This window comes from Colius striatus, chromosome 14 (assembly GCF_028858725.1).
Source record: "Colius striatus isolate bColStr4 chromosome 14, bColStr4.1.hap1, whole genome shotgun sequence".
Taxonomy (NCBI): Eukaryota; Metazoa; Chordata; class Aves; order Coliiformes; family Coliidae; genus Colius; species Colius striatus.
Genome location: NC_084772.1, coordinates 21,134,441 through 21,155,076, shown reverse-complemented (window position 1 = coordinate 21,155,076; position 20,636 = coordinate 21,134,441). Strand labels below are relative to the sequence as shown.

Here is a 20,636-nt window from a genome sequence, read left to right as displayed (position 1 = left end):
ATGGCACTTGTTACCTGAACCCAGGCCAAACCAAAGTGAAACAGCGCAGCAGGAGATCCTGCAGCCTGAACTTTGACTCCTCAGGCAAATATTTCCAGGCTGCACAGAGGCATACATCAGCTGAGGATCCAGGAACAAACACCCCTCCTTGCTGAGGGACTTCCCTCTTCCACCAGCATCACCAGCACGCTGGTGTCTCAGCACAGGCAGAGAATCCTGACAGCAGAGGACATTGAGGAAGCCAAGTGCATGCTATCTGCTGCCAGGGCTGTGGAAAGCCCCTGAGCAGTTCCCTGCATTGCACAGGCTGCTGACGCAAGGAGCCAGAGACTCCACCCTGCTCCCCACCCTCCTCATCTCACATGGTCAGGAATTGTTTGGAGGGTGATGGTAAACAAAACCCGAGTACATGAGCAAACACTGAAGCTGAAGGAAGTGGAAAAGAGCTACTATCAGTTTAAATATGAACATTTTTATTAAAGTTCCTCTCTCCACTACACAAAGCTGCAGGACGGCCTAAGACACCTGATGTGCAGTTGCACAAACCTTGGGGAACATCCTACTGAGGAGATAAAAAGCCCCAAAGAATTGGTTAGGTTTCAAAGCTTTGAATCTTAGGTCTCATCTGCAACAAGAAATACATGTTATGATTTCCTCCCCCCATTCCTTCCAGCTGAGGCTGACAATCCCAGTCACACTTCAGAAATGTGGCATCTGATACAGCGTGGAGCAATCTTCCAGCTTGAGGAAAAAAGCTTCTACTGACGCGAGGATTACTTTGAATTGCATTTGACCATTTCCTCAGCCCAGGGGAAGGACATCTGGCACATCTCCACCTGTCAGCTCCAACACCAGCCCTCCAAGCTGTTTTGGGTTGCTTGTGAAAAAACAAACCTCTACTTGAGCTGCCAACATGTGACACCAGTACACTGGCATCACAGGAACCCAGTCAGCACACATGGCTGCAGCAGCTGAGCTGCAACACAATGTCTCATCACTGTTTCTTCCCAGGAAGCAGCACTTCTGAGCTCTGCTTTGCATTTTTAAAATCTCATCAGATGTCCTGTAATAACTGGGGAGATGGAACTGGGACTGCAAGAAACAACACCACCTTCCAACCCCTACCATTCTATGACTCTGTGATTCTCAGGGCATGAGCTTGATGAGGAATAGTGAGTATTTACCCATGGAATAACCTCTAAGCAACAGTGACAAATCAGCCCAAGCAGTTTGATTCCATGCTGTTCCAAAACAAGGTTTGAAGCAAGTTTTCCTTTATTTGCTTCTACCAGGCTCCCCAGGCGTCAGGCAAAGCTCACCCTGCACACTGCTGCTATGGAAATTCACCATCTGGCCACCAAGGAACAGAAAGGTGACACCAGGGATGCCTGGTGCAGAGCTTACCATGGAGACAGCAGCTCAACGGGTCAAAAATGAAACAAGAGCAACAACAGCACCTCTAGAGCTCATCATTACCTTTCATGAAGAACCGGCAGGTGGGACGTGGCCTCACTTTTCTGTCGCTGGGGTCTTTAACTTCTCCTTCTTCCAAGTCATCATCCTGGAACAGACAGACAAGCTGACATTTCACGTGGTGCATTTTCTGCAGCGACTTGACATTTCACAATATGGTCAAATATCAGTCACTGAAAACACACCCTGGAGCAAAAACACAAGAGAAAAGTGATATAAAGTTACAATAAATCCCAAAAAGTGTCTTCACAATGTGCTGCTACCAACAGGAACAGCATCAAGTGTTTCACAAACCCCTGCAGGTGTCACTGACATCCTGATGCCACACCACAGAGGTTTCACATCACATTGTTTTACCTGATAAATGCTTAAAGGCTCAAAATCAGAGGATTAAGCTCTTAGGCCTCAGCTGAAGGTGGCTGGCCGAACACTTTGATTTGACAGCAAGTGTAAGGAAGACAGAGGTAGCTTCACCCTCTTTGGAGGCAAATGTGCTAAACCACATTACCTTTCCCTTCTGCAGGCCAACAGAACACAAGAGACAGCTCTGCTGGTGCAGCACCCTTCAGAGCTCTTAAAGCAGACTGCCCTTCTGTTCACTGATTTCAAACACAGAGTAATATTGCTGCATTAATGCAATAACCCCACAGAGACACCACACACTCGTACATCAAGCTCTGCAGGATGGTGGCTATTGCAATAACCAGTTATAAAATGCTTCCCCACAATGTTGAGTGACAACCTCACACACAGGCTTTTCAGCAAAACAAAAAGACATATTTCTCCCCATCCTCTCTGGCAACAACTCTTCCCTCTCCCTTCCACTCCTTGGCTGCACACAGGAGTTGTGAATCAGCTCAAACAAAACTCTACATTATCCCCAGGCACAGAAGCCCAGGAAGAAATTCTGGGAGCTGGAGGTTGCCTCAGATATCAACAGGATGAGCATGAAATAACAGTCCTCAAACATCTCCAGAAGAAAGCTTCTGTACCTTCAAAATACCAGCCTTTGCCTTTGTTCTCCAGGGGGAAAAAAAAAAACCCAAACAACCCCGCAACCTTCCCTGGCTTCATTAGGCCGCATCTCAAAAGCCAAAGGGAGACGAATAGGTGGTGATGGGGAAGGCAAAGACATATGTGAGCAGAGAGCTGTCAGAGGTATCTGGCAGGGAATTCAGTTGTTTATCCTAAAAGGTACCCTGGCCTTCCCTCAGCCTGCCTCCATTTCACTGCCACAGGAGCTTTCAGTGTATGAAAGACATCTGAAGAGGGAGCATCTGGCTGGGGCCTTCCCTCTGTGTGGCAAGCGCCACAGCCCCGCGGCAGCCACACACCTTGGCCACGTGGAAAATATTCAGGAAGTTTTCTGCTTTGATCAATTTAGCAGCTGGAAAGGAGGAAAAACCCATCCCTCAGCTGTAGATAAACAAAGGATGTACAGAGAGATGGGTTTACAGCCTCTGCTGTTGCATTCCTCCGAGGGCAGCACAAGGAGAGCTCCCCTGAACGAGAGGGAGATTTCAAAGACCGCACATATATTCACATAAAAATCTGCATTCACATTCCCCCTCTGCAAGGCAGAGCTCTGAAAGCACAACCAAATGCAGAGACTGAACAGTTTCCCCTCCAAAAGCTGGGGATGGCATTCAGATACGTGTGAATGGTATCACCAGCTCAACTCTGCTCCTTTCAAAAGAACTGTGTGAAGTCTTTGCAAACGCTGTAACTTGAACAAAAGGGAAAGTATTTATTTCTGTGAGGTCTCCTTGGAACCAGGCAGCTGGGAACCCTGTTATGAGTTAATGTATGAAAACCAGGGTACAGATTCATCTTGTGCTTTGTAAGGAGAGTGCTCCCAAGAATGCCTCTGACTCCAAAGGAAAGCATTCATATTTTAATCAAGAAGCAGGCATGGAGGCAGGACTCCAGGCATTTTTTCCCCCCTCCTGGACTCTCCCACAACACACTGAGATTCTTTCTAACTGAAGCAGAAATACACAACACTTTTGGTAAATAAATGTTAAACAAAAATCACCTGAGAGAATGAGCACAAAGCTGAAAAAAAATCCCCAAGGTCACCTTTGTTCTAAGCAACAGAAACTGTCACAGCACCATTAAGGGTAAAAAACACACAGCATATTAGTCCAGGCAAAAAGGAGTAGGGTCTCTCTCTCTAGCGAGCATGTGGCCACGTCAGCTATGCTGGAAGGCAACACTGTCTCCCATGGCTGAACCTTCCCCTCCTTAGCGGAGAAGCCCCACCACTGACCCTGTCCACAGCCCAAAGCTTCTTGCCTGGTCACCAGGACATTGTCACAACACTGCCCTGACCTCTTTTGGCACAGCCAGCGAGGAGCAGAGCCAGCCAGGTGCTCTGGACCAGCAGCCTCTCTTTGCAGTACTTTGCAGTCCCACTGTTTGGACTCAAGTAAGGTGTCCACCAGACTGGGAGCACACAGCAGGGCTTCTGCTCTACTGCTACAATCATTTTGCCCCATTTTCCCCTGCCTGTGAGAAGGAAACTGTATTAAGCTGTATTAAATACAGCTGCTGTATTGCAGTGCTTCCTGCCCCAGGACAAACAGGGATAAATAGTGCTCTTTGCCCTAATCACTAAGGCAATTAAACCCAGTTTTTGACTCCTCTAAATAGCTGCATTTGTCCCCAGTTAAGAATCAGCAGCTACTGGGACTGCACAGCCCTGGACATGTCACCCCAACCACATGCAGGGCTGCTTGGCTGTGCACTTCCCAGAAAGCTCAGCACCTTCTGATCCTCTTCCACGTGCCCAGATGCTACCAGAGACTCAAAGAGCTCAGGGCTGTGGGTTTTCTGCACACATCGATGCCCTGAGCATAGCAGCCACTCTACAGCAGCAGCCTCTCAGCCAAAACTGATGAGACAGTGTACAAACATCGAATCCATGGCTAAGTCATTTGCTGTCAGCATCATTCAAAAGTCCTCTGTGGTGGTTTGACCCTGGCTGGATGTCAGGTGCCCACCACACCGATCTATCACCCCCTTCCTCAGCAAGCCAGGGACGGGAGAAAGTAAAATGGAAACCTCGTGGGAAGCTACCAACAGAAGGCACAGCACTACAAGGGCTGCTGTGGAAAACCACCACCACAACCTCAGACTCAGCACATCCTCAGAGAGCTGAGGCAAAATAGTTTCTTAAAGCACTGGAGCCCTTCCATATTCAGTGGGAACAAAGCTTATTTGTGACATCTCTGACAATACTTGGCACACAGCTTTCCTACAGGACATCCCAGCCCAGTTTAGGGCTTGTACATGTATGGCTTTACCTCTAAGAAAAAGCATGTTACTTGCACACTGGGGACACAGCTAATAGACATTCACATGAGAGAAGGGAGATGTGGCAGCTCTGAAACAGGGAGGCCAGGACTCGGCCCTCCTTGGATCAGCTCCTACTTACGTCAATTTCTCCATCATCAATTTCTCCATCATCTTCTTCTTTCTTCTTCTCCTTGAGAGGATCCTGGCCATCCTTTTCATCATCACTTTTGCTGCTGGATTTTTTCTCATCTTCATGGGCCTCATCTCCTTTCTCCTCTTCCTCATCATCCTCACCAGCAGCTTTCTCACCATCCTCCTCTGCAGCTGCAGCACTCGGTTCCTCAGGAACTTCCTCATCATAGTCCAACTCGTGCTCATCTAGTTCACGGGTGACAGAGGATGCCTCATCCCCGAGGTCATTTGTCCTGTCTTCCTCCTCTCCTTTGCGAGCTGGAGGGCTCTTCAGCTCCCCACTCTGCTCATTGGAGTCTGACTCCTGAGACTTGGCTTCGCTTAAGCGGTCCTCTTCATCCGAGTGGTTCTCCTCGCCGTGACTCAGTCCCCTGGCCGCATCCTCCTCCTCCTCACCCATGATGCTGCCTTGCCCACCCTCTCCATCAAGTTCCCGCTCTGAACCACTCTCCTTCAGGACTTCCTCATCAGAAAGCTGCTGGTCTTCTTCATCAGGAGAGCAGGGGTTTCGCTCAGGGCTGTCGGAAACGTCCATCAGTACCCGATAATCTGCAGGGGTACAACAACACCACTTGTTACAGGGAAACAAGCAGGGAAACTAAGAAAGGCTCACCTTGAAGAAGCTGTACTCTGGTATTTTACCTCCTGAAGAAGAAAAAGGCTGCTTGAACTCATGAACATGGTTTACAATAGCACCTTCAAGAAAATAGGTAGTTAAAGCCACATCAAGAAGCGATTCCAGTACTGTCCCAGACTAGGTGAGAGCTTGTTACCCCTCACACACAGCAGAGGAGCTCCAGGGTGGAATTTCACCTACAAGCTCTAAAAGGTGAGGCTGCACAAGCACTGTTACAAATCCCAAGGCAGCCTCCTCACTCGAGGCACAATCCACAGTGGCATTTCTTCTGTGAAGCTGCAAGTGAGCTTCAGAACACAGGGCCAGGTTTGCAGGCGTGTTTGGTAACTCAAAGCACAGGGCACGGCAGACGGCATGAGCTCCTGAAGAGGCACAGGAGCACAGCTTGCAGTGATGCTCCAAAAACAGCCTGTACCTTTACAGTACCTGTTACACTGCAGCCAGAATAGGTCTGAAAGCAAAGACAGTGAAGCATCCACGAAAGCTCCTGGGTTTTTAGTCAGGTTTAATCTAGACAGTGCATATTTTTCCAGCTAATCCCCACCTGCTTGATATCAAGATTCAAAATTCCTTCAAAGAAGCAGATCAACTTCATAACTTTTGCTAGAAGTTCAGTATGAACCTGTGCTTGGTATGAAGTTAAAAATTAGATGTCTGCTTATTATAAGCATAATAAATGCAACAGAAAAGGACAAGATGTAAAGCAAGAAAATAAACCCGCTCCAAAGCCAACCCATACATCTGCTTATTTCACTCCAGAAAACAGCCCCTCCCTATTACAGAAGAACTCTCTGGCCCAAGGAACTGGTTGAGCTGTCTCTTCCTAGGAAGATTACTGGTTTATACCTAGCCAAAAGCTTTTGGTGATTGAAAACTCTATCCTTTGGCTGTGGTGTCTTGCTGCAGCATGTCCTTAGCCCTATAAACAATGATGGCAACTCCTTCCCTGCCTCTGTCAGCAGCATCCAACAGAGCTCAGCTGCCTCAGAAGGGCCTGAGCTGACAAAAGTGCCTCAGCAGATTTTCCAGCACCAAAATGAGATAAAAACAGCGGCTGCAGTTCTCTGGTTGCACCAGTGGAACAGTTCAACACAGACATCAGCTCCTCTCACGGTGGCACCTTTCCAGGGGACTAAACTCACTGCTTCAGCACATGCCACCTCCTCCTCCAAACCCAACTTCTTCACCCTAATAAGTGTCATGTTTTACTTCATCTGCTCCTAGCTACAACCTCCCTGCAAGCACACTTACTGCTGGTGCATCAAAAACATGGCATAAAAACAACAGGTAAACATGCAGGCATCAAAGAGCCTTAGAGCAGAAATGCTACAAACACAAGACTTTGGTGGCTCATTGGAACCCATCCAGCAGACCTTCCTGAAATAACAGTTACTAACACGAGGCAGCTCTGAGCTACTTAACTTTTTCCTGATCCAACCCTGTCACTTTTCTCTGCTCCTCTGACTGGTTCTGCATCATAAAGGTTGTCATTTAGCATCAAAGAGCAAGAACAGCCAGACAGAAGGCACACCAAGCCATGGCATCCAGACAGGCTGCCACGGGCTGCAAACACCACCAGAGCAAAGACAGGCCTTGACAGCAGCTGAAACTCAAACCACTTGGGGAAGGACAGAATCAGTGCTGAACCAGAGCAGCAGGGTAAAAGTGGGGAACATTCAGCATCTTTCCTCTCTGTTAAGAGCCCATGGCTGGAAATGAGGAAGGCAGGATGACTTTGTTACCCCTGCTACTCATCTGCTGCTTCACAACTTCCCAGGACCAGGGCTGTGGTATTTATGTCTTGTACTCTGCCAGATGCACTGTCATCACTGAGATAACATCTCTTGTCTTCACCCTACTGAAGACATTGTTAGCTGGTACTTGCAGCAAGCTCTCCAGATGAAAGTCACACTCCATACTATGAGAGGAGCTCAAAAAATCAACCAGGAATCCCTCCCAGAGCAGTGCAAGTCCCTGTGTTAAGACCTAACAACTCTGCTCTGCTTCAAGTCTGTGGAGCCCTGCACAGGTACAAGATGATAAACACAAGGATGACCTAAACATTCACTGGGGCAGCAGCAGAGTCTCATGTTGAGCTCCTGTGTCTCTGCACACCTGAAGAAGTTGGCTCTTGCTCCCAAAGCTTGAAAAGTTAAAAGCCAAAGGAAAAGGCAGCAGTGATTGCCCCGCAGCGATAGCAGCTCTGGGCACAGGATGCAATGTGAAACAAAGTCTATTCTTACTGGATACATAAAGGCTGATACTGAGCTCATGGGTGCATGCACAGGCTTTAAGAGTAAGTTTAGGGCAGTGCTTTTAATCACCAAGTGCCTGAGAAGTTCCACTCTGCGTGCAGGTAGAACAATGCAGCATGTTCTGTCTGAAAGGGCAGCCTTGAGAGGCCAGCAGCAACAGAAAAGCTGTCAAGGGCTGATGTAGGCAGGAAATTTGCTTCCTCATTTCTTGCAAATAAGCAGCACCGAAGAAAAAGCATTTAAATTAAGGAGATGCCTTCCTGCATTTGACATCAAGACCTTAAGGGAGGTGGGGGAAAACAAATATGACTGTGTTCTCACCCCCAGCTGAGGTGGTAAGTATAAAACATTCACCTCACCTCCACCAGCAGCTATTAAAGCTATTACAAAAACCCACTGCATGCATCAGTTACAATCATTTCCTATTAATTTCCATCAGTGCAAATGGTAAGAAGCACAATAAATGGCAGCCCAGTTGAAAAGGGTTCACAAAACCCAGGCAGCCTGCTTTTGGTGTGTACTTCCCCAGATTCAAGTTCTCCTTCAGCAACAGTCCTCATGGCCTTACCCTCTCAGGCAGCGATGAAATGCACAGGAGGAACTTAAAAGAGCTCCTCCACCACCTCTTAATGCTGAATTGTTTCACTGAGAACCACAGTTGAGCCCAAACCCTGAGGCTTGTTGCTCCAAGTTCACCAGTAGAAACAAGAAAAGACACCCCAAAGCCAATGAACCAGATTTTTGCTTCAATTTTATGTGCAACTCCACGGAAATGCCCCCAAACCAAACCCATGATAGGCAGAATAAACATCAGAAGCGGGGGAAAAAAAGGAGATGGAAATAAGAAAGCTGTCAGACTAATGATGGAAAAGATAGTATTTCTGCTGCATGATGCCAAGACACTGCTCTAGTAGCCACCCAAAGCTGGGCTTTACAGGGTGTTTTGGATGTCTCCAGAGAAGGAGACTCCATAGCCCATCTGGGCAGCCCCTGCCAGTGCTCCCTCACCCTCACACTGAAGGAGCTTTTCCTTGTGTTTCTTTGGAACCTCTTCTGTTCCAGCTTGTACCCATTGCCCCTTGTGCTGTCATTGGCCATCACTGAGCACAGCCTGGCTCCATCCTTCTCACACCCACCCTGTATGTATCTGTAAATATGAATGAGGTCACCCCTCAGTCTCCTCCAAGCTGCAGAGCCCCAGCTCCCTCAGCCTTTCATCACAAGGGAGATGCTCCACTCCATCATCTCTGTGGCCCTGTGCTGAACTCTCTGCAGCAGCTCCCTGTCCTTCTGCAACTGAGGGGCCCAGAACTGGACACAATATTCCAGATGTGGTCTCAGGAGGGCATAGTAGAGGAGGAGCAGAACCTCTCTGACCTACTGCCCACAGCCCTTCTGACACACCCCAGGATGCCATTGGCCTTCTTGCCCACAAGGGTACATTGCTGGCTCATGCTCATCCTGCTGCAAACCAGTACCTCTAGGTCCCTTTTCTCTACACTGCTCTCTAACAGTTCATTCCCCAGCTGTGCTGGTACATGGAGTTATTCCTTCCCAGATGTAAGCCTCTACACTTGCCCCTGTTGAATTTCATGAGATGGCTACATGGAAGCAGCAAGGCTGCCAGACATGGTAGAGCAGAAAGCACAGGCTTCATCCCTCATTTTTGTGCCAGTTTCTTCCTGTCTTCAAAACCAGTTACAAAAGCAAAATATTAACTTCTACAGATTAAGTTGTTTGACTTGCAGCTAAGGATGATGGAGCAAGAATCAGGTATACAGTAACACTTCTCACTCAGCAGAGGTATCTTTAGAATGACAGGCAGCTCAGGCAAAGTCACCTTTGGTCAAAGCTGCACAACCCCTTCTGTTACAAAACTGACTTAATTCCACAAAATCTTACAGGTTGGAAGGGACCTGAAAAGATTATCCAGTCCAACCCCTCTGTCACAGCAGGATTACCTGGAGCAAGTCACACAGGAACTCATCCACTCTGGGTCCATGGCTCTCAGCTGCAGGCAGGAGGCCCACATTCTGTTTATTATTGCTCTCTGCTGTCTCATTTGCAATTAGATGTCATGAGAAGTTTGAGCAGCATCTTTGATCAAGCCAACAAAGTAAAGCTTTATGTACAACTGACTGGCTCGCTGCTGCAGGTGGCATCTTGGCAGCAGAGGAACTGAGCTAGGCTGGAAAGGATGGCAGCTTACTCTAACCCACTGCAGCATCTACAGGATAAAGCTGGCAGTTAAGATGGGATCTGAAATAGCCACCAAAGTAAAAACACTCCTGACAAGCATGATTTCCATTCATTAAATCAATCCCTCCCTCCAAGGCTGAGCTATGACGGTGCCATGAAAAGTGAACAAGGAATTCACCTTGGATATAGGATGGTTCCAGCACCTCTGATGGCAGGAAGGCACTGAGCACCTTACAGAAGCCTGGATCCCAACAGAGCCATTGGCTTCAATCTTGAGATGCTACAAATTATCAATCAGATGGCAAGAATCAAGCAGGCACCCAACCTCTGTACCCCCCAGCACAGACCTCACAGCTCCTGGGGAGGCCACAGGACAGAAGCAAAAGGAAGCAACAAACAAGCTCTTTGCTTCAGGCAGAAATCTTTGTGATAGAAAGGAGAAAATTCCCTTTCCAACGGCCAAACAGCTTGATGCAACAAATCCTTTCCACTAATCAGATACATCTTGGGGTTCAACCTGAAGAGAAACTGTACTGTAGGACAGCTGGACTTTGTTTTCATAGAGCAACTGATTTTCCTACTGCTGGAACACACAGGGCTCTTCCTGCAGGGCTCTGCTGGTAACTGTTAGTTTCTAGTTTGCAGTGCCTCAGTACCATGACAGAAAACAAGTCTGATTGTACCTCTATTCTGTAGAACTCGTGGATAATCACCCTCAAGAGTCTAACTTTACTCAGAACACTGGGTAGAAGAGCTCAGACCTTGCAGGTGCTGCTCTTGCTGCAGCCAAAGCAGCACTGTGAAGGGCTGTTTGACAAGAGCTGAGCTACCAAAGACAACAAAAGAAAATACTGCTAGCATAGATGCTGAAGGGAAAGCTCTGAGAAGAGATAGCCCTGCTGAGATGACTGGTGCAGGGAACTCAAACCACCTGCAGCAGCCACGAGGCAGGACACTTGCAAAGACAAGGGCAGCTCTGAGCAGGGGGCATCTCACAGCACCTGCTGTGTGAGGCAGATGACCCAAACCAGGGCTACACCTACCCAGGGCACAACAGATCCCCACGTGCAGCTGCTGCCACTGTGGGTCCCAGCTCTTCTCCCCACACCTCCCTTACCTCCCAGGGCCTCCTGCCAGGCTGAGGTCCTTCTGCTGTGCCCCCCGGGCCGAGGCTGCTGGAGCTCTCCCTCTTCCCACCTGTTTGGAGAGGGAGAACAGTCAGAGCTTCACCCCCATCAAGCGGGGTCAGTCCTCCGGAAATCCCCCACCCCCAAACCAAAGGCTCCCTACCCAAGTACCCACCTTCCCATCCCAGTACCCCCCACGGGGCCGCCCTCCCCAACCCCTCCCCTCGCCTCCAACTGACACCTCCTTCCCCAACCCCCCCATCCCCAAACCGAGCTCCCCCCTGTGAGGCCCACCCTCCGCCTCACTGCCAGCGATAGCCGCCCCTTCCTCCCCAACCTCAGGCTAGGGGACTGCTCCTGCACCCCAGCATCCTCCGCCGGGGCGGAGGCCGCCCTCCCGGCTTGAGGCCGCTGCGCCGGTTCCGCCGTTGCCCGGGCCCGCCCCCCCCCCGTGCCCGGAGCTAGGCCGCAGCCGGCGCCCGCCGAGCGGGGCTGTGCGGGCAGCAGCTCACCTGCGGGGGCGCAGCGGGCCGGGCCGGGCCGGAGCGGGGGAGGGAGGCGGCGGGCGCGGGGCGGGGGAAGGGGAAAGCGGCGGCGGAGCGGCGGCGGCGGCGCGGGACGGGGCCTCTACTCGCGGCGGCGCAGGGCGGCCATGGCGTGACGTCATCCACGCGCGACGGCCCTCGCGCTGAGGTGGGGGAAGGGCGGGGCGGGGGCTCGCGCTCCCCCCCCCCCCCCCCCCTCCCCCGGCCGCGCCTTAAAGGGGCCGCGGGCGCGCGCGGGAACGGGCGCGGGGCTGAGCACAGCGGCACCACGGACAGTGCTCCTGGCTGGAGAAGCCCCTGAAGCTGCTGCAGCCCCAGCCCTGCCCTCACCCTGCCCAGCCCACGACTCACCCCTGGCCCTCAGCACCTCAGCTCCAGGGCTTTGGGGTCCCTCCAGGGCTGGGCACTCCCCCAGCTCCCTGGGCAGCCTGGCACAGGGGCTGACACCCCTCTCAGGGAAACAGTTCTGCCTCAGCTCCAACCTCAACCTCCCCTGGGGTATTTGAGGCCACTTCCTCTCGTCCTGTCATTCATTACTGGGGAGCAGAGCCTGACCCCCAGCTCCCTGCAGCCTCCTGTCAGGGAGTGTCAGAGAGGGCTCCTGTCTGCCCTCAGCCTCCTCTTCTCCAGGCTCAACACCCCCATTCCCTCAGCTGCTCCCCATCACACTTGTGCTCCAGCCCTTGTAGGTACATTCACACACACACAGAGCAGTGGGTATCTGCACACACATGGAGGGGTAGGTGTGCACGTGTTGGCCGTGGGCACACACACATGGAGGGGCACAGACATGCAGGCAGACACAGCTGGATGGGCATGCATGCAGCATGCATCTGTGCATGGCTGTGGGGACAGGTGTGCAAGCATAGTGAGCTGTGTGTGCATGGATATGTGTGTGTGTGCACAGATGTGAGTGTGTGTGCACAGATGTGAGTGTGATGTGGTGTGCACACATGTCCCCTGGGAGCCGTGGCCATTCTCTGTCCAGGCAGGCTCTGCCCCTGCTTTGGCAACCTCAGGGCCCTAAACACAAGCTCCTCGTCCCGACTATGCAACAGCCCCCTGGGCCTCTACCCTTGCCAGCTCTCCAGCCAGAGCCCAATCCCACCCCAGGAGCACAGGGGAGGTGTCCCAGAGGTGCAAAATGCCCAGGAGGCCGCTTACTGGGGGCACTGGGAGGGACCTCACCAGGGACATTGGGAAGAGGCTGATTGGGTGCATTGGGAGGGGGTACTGGGAGAGGTCTTGCTGGGCATACTGGGAAAGGGCTGACTAGGGCACTGGTTGGAGGCTTACTGGGGGCATTGAGCTTACTGAGGGTATTGATAAAGGGCTGCTGGGGAATGGGAAGAAGCTTATCAGGAAGCTGTTTACTGGGGGCATTGGGACGGATCCTGCTGCGGGTACTGGGAGGGAGCTCACTGGGAAGAAGCTTACTGGAGGCACTGGAAGGGAGCAGCACTGGGACAGCCCATCCTCACGGTCCCCGCTGGCCCCGCCCCCGCGCCAGCGGCCCGGCAGGGGATTGGCTGAGGCGGGAGGTGTGGCGCGGAGGGGGCGGAGCCTCGTGACAGGTATATAAGGTGCGGTGGGGTGGGAGGGTGCGATCCGGGAGAGACGGACTGGGGGCTGCTGGAGGTGAGAGGGGATGGGGATGGGGATGGGGATGGGGATGGGGATGGGGATGGGGATGGGGATGGGGATGGGGATGGGGATGGGGATGGGGATGGGGATGGGGATGGGGATGGGGATGGGGATGGGGATGGGGATGCTCTCCAGGACCTCCCAGCAGGTTCCCAGGGGGAGGTGTCCCTGCAGTAACAGAGCTGAGGCTGTTATCATGGTTGCCCCTGGCTCCCCCAAGCCCCTGCTGTCCTTGAGGGGCCGGGGTGTGTGTGCAGCTCTGTGCCTGTCTCTCACCTTTGCTCCAGTGCTGAGTTGGTGCCCCAGGGCTTTGCGTAAGAGCCGTGTTGGCAACAGACTCTGCCCTGGGCCACCGTCAGTGGCCTGACCCTGGCCAAAGGGCAGGCCCAGCCCCTGCCTAAAGGCAGCTGCGCCGAGGCACTGGCTCACTGCTGTGCTGCAGCTCAGGGTGGCAGGTGCTGGTGGGAAAGGGTCTCCTGGAGTGGAGAGAAGCTGGAGGGACCATCCTTGCCCAGTGCTGAATCCTTCCTCCCAACAGGCTGGAGTGTGGCCCTTGCGAAGATGGATTATGCCAAGTCCCTGAGCCAGCGCCTGGCTGCCCCTGTCTCCAAGTAAGTTCTGGGGAGCTCTGTCCCTGGGATGGGGGCCACTGGAACCCTCTGGGAACCTCCATCACTGTGGTGGGGGCTACCACAGCTCTCCCTCCTTTGGAAACCTTTTGTCTCTCTGATGTGCCACTCCCTGCTGTGTCCCTGGGAAGGCTGGCACTACCTAAGGCTGGCAGTGGGTCTCAGGACACCCCCATCTCTCCATCCTTCCCCAGATGTGTCTCAGCAAGTGCCTCCATGACCCAGCAGCTCCTCTCCAGCCCGGCCCCACGGCCCCGGCCCTACCGCATCTGCAACTGCGACCGCAGCCTGCGCAAGGGCATCATGGCAGGCAGCCTGGCTGAGCTGCTGCGCCAGGTCAGCTCTCTCCCTGGCTGCTGGGGGGGTCTGTCTGCCCAGCTCTGCCACCCCCCAAGCTCCCCATCCTGCTCACCCCCAGCACCTTTGCAGGCTCAGAGCACCCTGCTTGCCCCGGGGCCCATCTCGCTGGTGTTGGATGAGGACGGCACCGCGGTGGAGACAGAGGCTTTCTTCCGGACGCTGCAGGAGGGCACGGTGCTGATGGCCCTGAGCAAGGGGCAGACCTGGGCTCCCTCCAAGGTGAGTGACTTCCTGGGCACAGGACTCTGGCTTGGCCTGACTGCGATTGGTAGGGAGGGGATGTGATACTTGCCAGGAGGGACCCAGGATGCTGGGGGAGGTGGGACCGGGAGGGTGGGGGTACCACTGGGTGACCCTGGTCCTGCTCTCCCCTAGATGGGGGGCTACGAGCTCAGCCTGTCCCACAAGCCCCCTCGGAAGATCGATGTTGCCAGTGTCACCTTCGACCTCTACAAGACCAACCCACGGGACCTGGGCTGCCTCAATGTCAAAGCCACTCTCTATGGCACCTACAGCATGTCCTACGACCTGCGCTGCTATGGGGCCAGGAGGCTGATGAAGTGAGTGCTGGGGAGGCCCCAGATGGCTCAGGGAGGGGGGCTGTGGCAGGGAGGGACCAGCCCTGCTGCCCGTGCCCTTCACGGGGTGCAAGGAGGGACGCTCACCCCCTTCCTCCCTGCCCAGGGAAGCCCTGCGCTGGACACTCTTCACCATGCAGGCCACGGGCCATGTCCTGCTGGGCACCTCCTGCTACATGCAGCAGCTCCTGGACGCCACAGAGGAGCAGAAGGAGGTGGAGAGCAGCCCAGCGCTGCCGAGCCTGCTGCCCCGCAGCCTCCCGCCCCTGCCCTGCAGGAAGATGCTGCAGTGAGGGCTGCACGCCCTGTCCCCCTGCTCCTGTCCCATTCACCCCTCACCTCTGGGGGTCTCAGCACCCTGCTAGGTCAATGCCTGGGGGGAGGCTGCCACAGTGCCTGGCCCAGCCTCTCCTTGCACTCCGCTGGCTGAGTGGGGCCAGCTCCCCTCTGCAACCTCTGCTGCTCTGTAAATATATTTATTTAAGTAAAGCTCTGCTGCCTTCAGCTGCCTCTTTCTCCTCTTTGCTGGGGTGGGAGCGGGGAGGTAGGGGCACAGCCGCTTTGCCCTACTTGGCACTCCTGGGCTGGGCAGAGCCGTGGTGCAAGAGTGTGCAAGGAGGGGACCTGTTGCAAGTGCTCCCCAGGGGAGTTGCTGCCTCCATCCTCCTCCCTGGCACAGAGGGCCCTTTGGCATGAAGTTGAGCCCCCCCCTCGTGGCAAGCCCTGGGGAGGGGATTGTGCAGAGGGGCTCCTTCACCCCGAACCCCTCTGCCCAAGGCAGCCTTGCTGCAGGTAAGGGAGGGAAGGGGCTGGGGGTTCTGCTGCCATTGGCACCTGGAACAGGGCTGGCAGGGAAGGATGCACCTCTCTTGCCTGGGGGTGGGTGTTGGAAGCCCTGTACCTCCCCCAGCCTTGTGCACTCCCCTAGGCTGGTGCTGCCCTGGGGGGGCTGCACCCACCCCCCAGCTCCAGAGATCCCAGAGCCTGAGTCCCATAGGGTTGTACTGACCTGGCAGCTGTCCCTGAGCAGGAGACAGTGTCCAGAGCAGGTCCCTGAAGCACCAACCCTGCCAGTCACTGTGGGCAAGCTGGGATGGAGGGGAGCAACCCACTGCACCCATCTGGGGTACTGGGAAGCACCAGGGGTGCTTAGGGACATTCCCCCTGTGATGCTCTACAGGGGCCACAGGAGCTGAGCCACACTTACCTGGTGGCCTCAGGCAGGGGGCAGGAGCTCCAGCATGGGAACAGCCCCCAGGGCTGTGCTGGGAGGGGCTTCATTAGCCAGATAATTAACGATCCATCAGCCTGCAGCCAGGGCTGGGGGCTTCGTCAGCCTGTGGCCCAGATTGGTGACACCTGGGGTGTGGTGAGGTGGGTTCCAGGGCTGGCTCAGGGAGGCTGTGCTGTGCTCTGCCTCGCCAGTGCAGCCTGTCCCTGTTACCCCATGACTAGACAGGCTCATGTCCCCCTCCTCAGCCCGGTGCCCCTGATCTCAAGGGGTGAGCGTGGCCGTGCCAGCCCCCCAGCACCCCCCATTGCTGTGCTGGCAGCAGCCTGGCTGTATTAGACATATTTATTTCTGTACACACTTATACACACAGTTCCCAGGGCAGCAGCATCCTCGCCTTCAGCGCTGTCTCCCTGCAGGGTCTGGGTTGTGGTGGGGGGCACCCACACGCTTCTTGGGGTGCCCGAGGCCAAGCCCCCTTCCCCAGCTCTGTAGTGTCTACCTGGGGGCAGAGCCCCCCTGCAGCCCCCAGGCCAGGGCAGGCCGATGCATCTTCCCCCTGCCTCAGTTTCCCTGCAGCATTGGCTTCTGCTGCAGCGGGGGCAGAGGTAGGACCCCACTCACCAGCACCACGCTCCTCCCCACAGGGTCCTGGGCGCAGGACCCCCAACCCAGGGTGAAGTTGGGGGGAGAGCCATCTGTATGCTGAAGCTGCCCTGGCAGAGCCTCCCGGGGGTCCTCCATCACCCCAAGCCCCGCAATGGGGTGGTGCTGGCATCGCTTCCCAGTCCCCCAGCCCTGCAGCCCCCTCACCCCGAGCTGGGGTGTTGGGGGGCAGCGGGGAAGGGGCTTTACTTGACGTGCTCGGCGGCGTGGGACGAGCAGTAATACTTCTTGTGGGCGATGAAGGTGGAGAGGCTGCTGAACTTGATGTTGCAGAGGCGACAGTACCTGTGGTTGCCGTTGGGCACGGGGCCTGGCACGGCCTTGGCCGGCGGGGTCTGTACCCCCCTGTCCGTGTAGGCTGGGGGAGTGGGGGCTTTGTGGGCGGCTTCCCGCAGTCCCTCGGGGGCTCCGGGCGAGGCGGGGGGCCGGGGCGAGGCGGGGGGCCGGGGGCTGCCGCTGCCCTCTCGCCCCTCCTTGCTGTTGAAGCTGTCCCGGCGCAGGCGGGGGCCGGGCGGGCGCGGGGGCGAGGCGGCGGGCAGCGGGGGCTCGGGCGTCCTGCGGGCGGCGGGCGCCGGGCTGTCGGGGAGCCCCGGCCCGGCCGCCGCCGGCTTGGCCACGAACAGCCCGTGGGCCGTGCGGAAGTGCTCGAGGAGGTCGCCCTTGATGGCCCCGTTGAGGGGACAGTAGGGGCAGGCGGAGAGCGGTCCCTTGGTCGCAGGGGGCAGCAGGGGACCTTTGGGGTGCCGCTGCAGCGAGTCCCCCCCAGAAGCGCCGGGGTAGGGGACGCCTGGGCTCCTGGCCGCAGCCGCCCGCGCCCGCACGCCTTCAGGGTCCCCCTCGCCGGGGCTGCTGGGGCTGCGCCGACCCTTGAAGGGGGCTGCCATGGCCCCTTTCATCTTCTGCAGGTGCTCGAGGGTGCGGGGCTGCAGCGGCGTGGCCGGGCACTGGTACTTCTTGTGGGCCAGGTAGGCGTCGAGGCTGTTGAAGCTGATGCGGCAGGCGGTGCACTCGTGGTAGTCGGCCAAGGGCAGCAGCGGGGCCGGCGGCGCCTCGCCCTGCCGCCGCGGCTTCTTGCTCAGGTCGATGGGCCCGTCGGCGTCCGGGCTGGAGCGGGGCGAGGCAGCGGCAGCCCCCGGCGGGTCGGGGGCCGGCGGCGGGTCAGGGGCTGGCGGGGGCTCGGCGGGGCGGCGGGCGGCCCCATGGATCTCGTAGAGCTTGCGGCGCTTGCGGGTGCGCAGGGGCTGCGGCACGAAGGGCACTTTGGGGGCGGCGGGCCGGCGCAGCGGCGGGTCGTGGCGGGACGCGCAGTAGAAGCGTTTGTGCACCACGTAGGTCTCGTGGCGGCTGAAGTGGATGTTGCAGGCCTCGCACAGCGTCTTGCTGGGGTCCTCGTCCCCATCGTCCCCCACCGAGCTGCCGGGGCTCTGGCTGTCCTCGCTGCACCGTCCCGACCCCACCTCCGCCTCGGGTGACCCCACTTTGCCGCCCCCCTCCTCCGTCTTCACCTCGGGCGCGGCGGCCGGCGGTGTGGCATCGCGGCCCGCATCCCCGTCCCCTGCCCCCTGCCCATCGCCCGCCGGGGGGGACAGCAGCGGCCCCGGCGCGGGGGGACCTTTGTGTGCCCCGGGGGGACCTTTGAGCTTGCGCCCTGCCCCGGGGGGGCTGTCCTCGGCCAGGTGCCGGCTGGAGCAGTACAGGCGCTTGTGCACGTAGTAGTTGTTGATGTTGTTGAAGGTGATCTCGCACTCGAAGCACGTGGCGCCCTTGGGCACCGGCGCGCCGGCGTAGACGGCAGGCGGCACCGTGCCGCCGTGGCCCTGCTTCAGCCGGCTGTGCACCAGCTCCGACATCTTCGCCAGGATCTCCGAGGCCTGCGGCACCACCGCCGCTTCGTGGCCGAACACGTACTGCGGGAGGAAGACGGTGCCGCCGGCTGCCCCCGTCCCCGGCTCGCTGGGCACCGGGCTGGAGCCCGGCGTGGGGCTGGCGAGCTCCGACTTGACCTTGGCCGAGGGGAGGCTGCGGGGAGATGAGGTTCGGGAGCAGGCGTCGGGGCTGCCGCCCCCCTCCCCGGTGCCGCCGCTTCTCGGCGCCTCGGCCTCGCTCGCCGGACTGCCAGCCGGCTCTTCCTTGATGCGGACGGCCTCGCCGGAGGAGGAGGAAGAGGAGGAGGAGGATGATGATGACGGCCCTTCCCCGTTCTGTGGCTGGGTGGGCGGTGAGAGCGTGCCGGGCCGGGCGTCGGGGGGCGAGGCGGGCTGTGCTGGGGGCGTCCCGGCGTCGGGGCCGGGCAGGGGGCCGTGCAGCACCACGTGCTGCGGCAGCCCCTCGGGCAGGAAGGCGGGCAGGCTGCACTTGCGCAGCGACGCGTTGTTCGGCTGGCTCAGCCCTGCGAGGGGGAATCACACAGTCCTTAGGCTCCAAAGCACCAGGAGGCTCCTGCAGTCCAACCCCTCCCCTCACGCTGCCAGGCCCGTCACTAAACTAACCCAGACCCTCAGCACCTCACCTGCAGGAGTATCTCCAGGGATGGGGCTTCCCCCACCACCCTGGGCAGCCTGTGCCAATGCTCAACAACCCTCTCTGTGAGAAAGTTTTCCCTAATATCCATTCTAGCAACAGGACAAGGGGTGATGGGATGAAGCTGGAGCACAGAAAGTTCCATTTAAACATAAGAAAAACCTCTTTCGGTGTGAGGTGAGGGAGCCCTGGCACAGGCTGCCCAGGGGGAATGTGGAGGCTCCTTCCTTGGAGGGCTTCAAGACCCACCTGGACATGTTCCTGTGTGACCTGATCTGGGTGGGAGCTGCTTCTGCAGGGGGATTGGACTGGATGAGTTCTAAAGGTCCCTTCCAACCCTCACCATGCTGTGATTCTATGAGTCTAAACCTCCCCTGGAGCAACTTAAACACATTTCCTCCCCTTCAGGGAGTTGCAGAGAGTGCTCCTGTCTCCTCTCAGTCTCCTCCAGGCTGATCATCCCCAGCTCCCTCAGCCACTTCTCCTAAGACCTGTTCTCTAGGCCCTTCACTAGCTTCGTTGCCCATCTCCAACAACTCAATGTCCTTCTTGTAGTGAGAGGCCCAGAAGTGGACACAGAAGAGATGTCCTCAGCATGGGGATGCTTGCCTTGTCCTCTCCCACACCTCCCTCCTGGCAGATGGAGCCGTCTGGGGATGCAGCCCAGGCTGGCAGTGCCAGGCTCTGTGTGAGGCAGCTTCAGCCTGCCAGTACTCACCAGGGGCGAGGGGCTTGGTGGCAGGCAGCGCTGGCCCTGGTGAGTACACCTCTCCCTTGGAGCCTGGCTGGCAGATCATGTGGTTGGTGACCAGGTGGCTGTAGAGGATGTCCCTCGTCGTGGAGATGAAGCCACAGCTGTGGCAGATGCCTGTGGGGAACGGCAGCGTGGGGCTGAGCGGGCAGGATGGCACCGGCGGGGCAGGGTGAGACCCGTGGGGAAGGGGTCCCTGTCCCTAGGCTGTGCTGGCGGGGCAGGGGTGTCCCTGTGCAGACACAGGGTACCACTCACCGTTCAGGGTGTCCGTGTGCACCTTCAGGTGACGCTCACAGTTGGCTTTGGTGGTGAAGGCAGACAGGCAGATGAGGCAGACGAACGGCCGCTCTCCTGCAGGAGGGACGGACAGACAGACACCTCAGTGCTAAGGGAAGGGGACAGGGACTGTGGGGACACTCTGTGGGGCTGTGCTGGCCAGGAGGGTGCTGGCAGCAGGAAGCAGGATGCTCCCTCCACCTTTATGGGGTTCAGATGGGGGAACACCCACAAGCAAGCTGCCCCAAACCAG

General features: G+C 56.6%; 3 protein-coding genes across 14 annotated transcripts in view; 1 reads left to right on the top strand and 2 right to left on the bottom strand.

The window, feature by feature from the left end:
• Positions 1-16,360, bottom strand: part of ZC3H18 (zinc finger CCCH-type containing 18) — a 50,742-nt gene extending 34,382 nt beyond the window's left edge. For 8 of the 11 annotated variants that reach the window (XR_009819713.1, XR_009819712.1, XM_062007124.1 and 5 more), the window contains exons 1-4: positions 11,693-11,847; positions 11,171-11,250; positions 4,910-5,511; positions 1,477-1,561 (exon numbers count right to left, since the gene is read on the bottom strand). Coding sequence is in view for 9 of the 11 variants with exons in the window: in XM_062007124.1 (XP_061863108.1) it covers positions 1,477-1,561; positions 4,910-5,511; positions 11,171-11,250; positions 11,693-11,847 (922 nt within the window). In the remaining 2 variants the exon portion in view is untranslated. Of the gene's footprint in view, positions 1-1,476; positions 1,562-4,909; positions 5,512-11,096; positions 11,251-11,517; positions 11,580-11,692; positions 11,848-16,143 lie in introns of those variants that run through there. The other 3 variants (XM_062007131.1, XM_062007132.1, XM_062007133.1) reach the window with 3 other exon arrangements.
• On the top strand, positions 13,344-15,431 carry CIDEC (cell death inducing DFFA like effector c). Its single transcript, XM_062007140.1, has 6 exons — positions 13,344-13,363; positions 13,908-13,980; positions 14,193-14,334; positions 14,428-14,577; positions 14,734-14,918; positions 15,043-15,431. Exons 2-6 carry the CDS (start codon positions 13,931-13,933, stop codon positions 15,227-15,229), a joined length of 714 nt encoding a protein of 237 aa, XP_061863124.1. The 5' UTR covers positions 13,344-13,363; positions 13,908-13,930; the 3' UTR covers positions 15,230-15,431.
• A 138-nt stretch (positions 16,361-16,498) lies between the features above and the next one.
• Positions 16,499-20,636, bottom strand: part of ZFPM1 (zinc finger protein, FOG family member 1) — a 303,288-nt gene continuing 299,150 nt past the window's right edge. For both annotated transcript variants that reach the window (XM_062007122.1, XM_062007123.1), the window contains exons 8-10: positions 20,363-20,458; positions 20,072-20,221; positions 16,499-19,222 (exon numbers count right to left, since the gene is read on the bottom strand). In XM_062007122.1, coding sequence (XP_061863106.1) covers positions 17,019-19,222; positions 20,072-20,221; positions 20,363-20,458 — 2,450 coding nt within the window. In that variant the 3' untranslated portion in view covers positions 16,499-17,018. The remainder of the gene's footprint in view (positions 19,223-20,071; positions 20,222-20,362; positions 20,459-20,636) is intronic.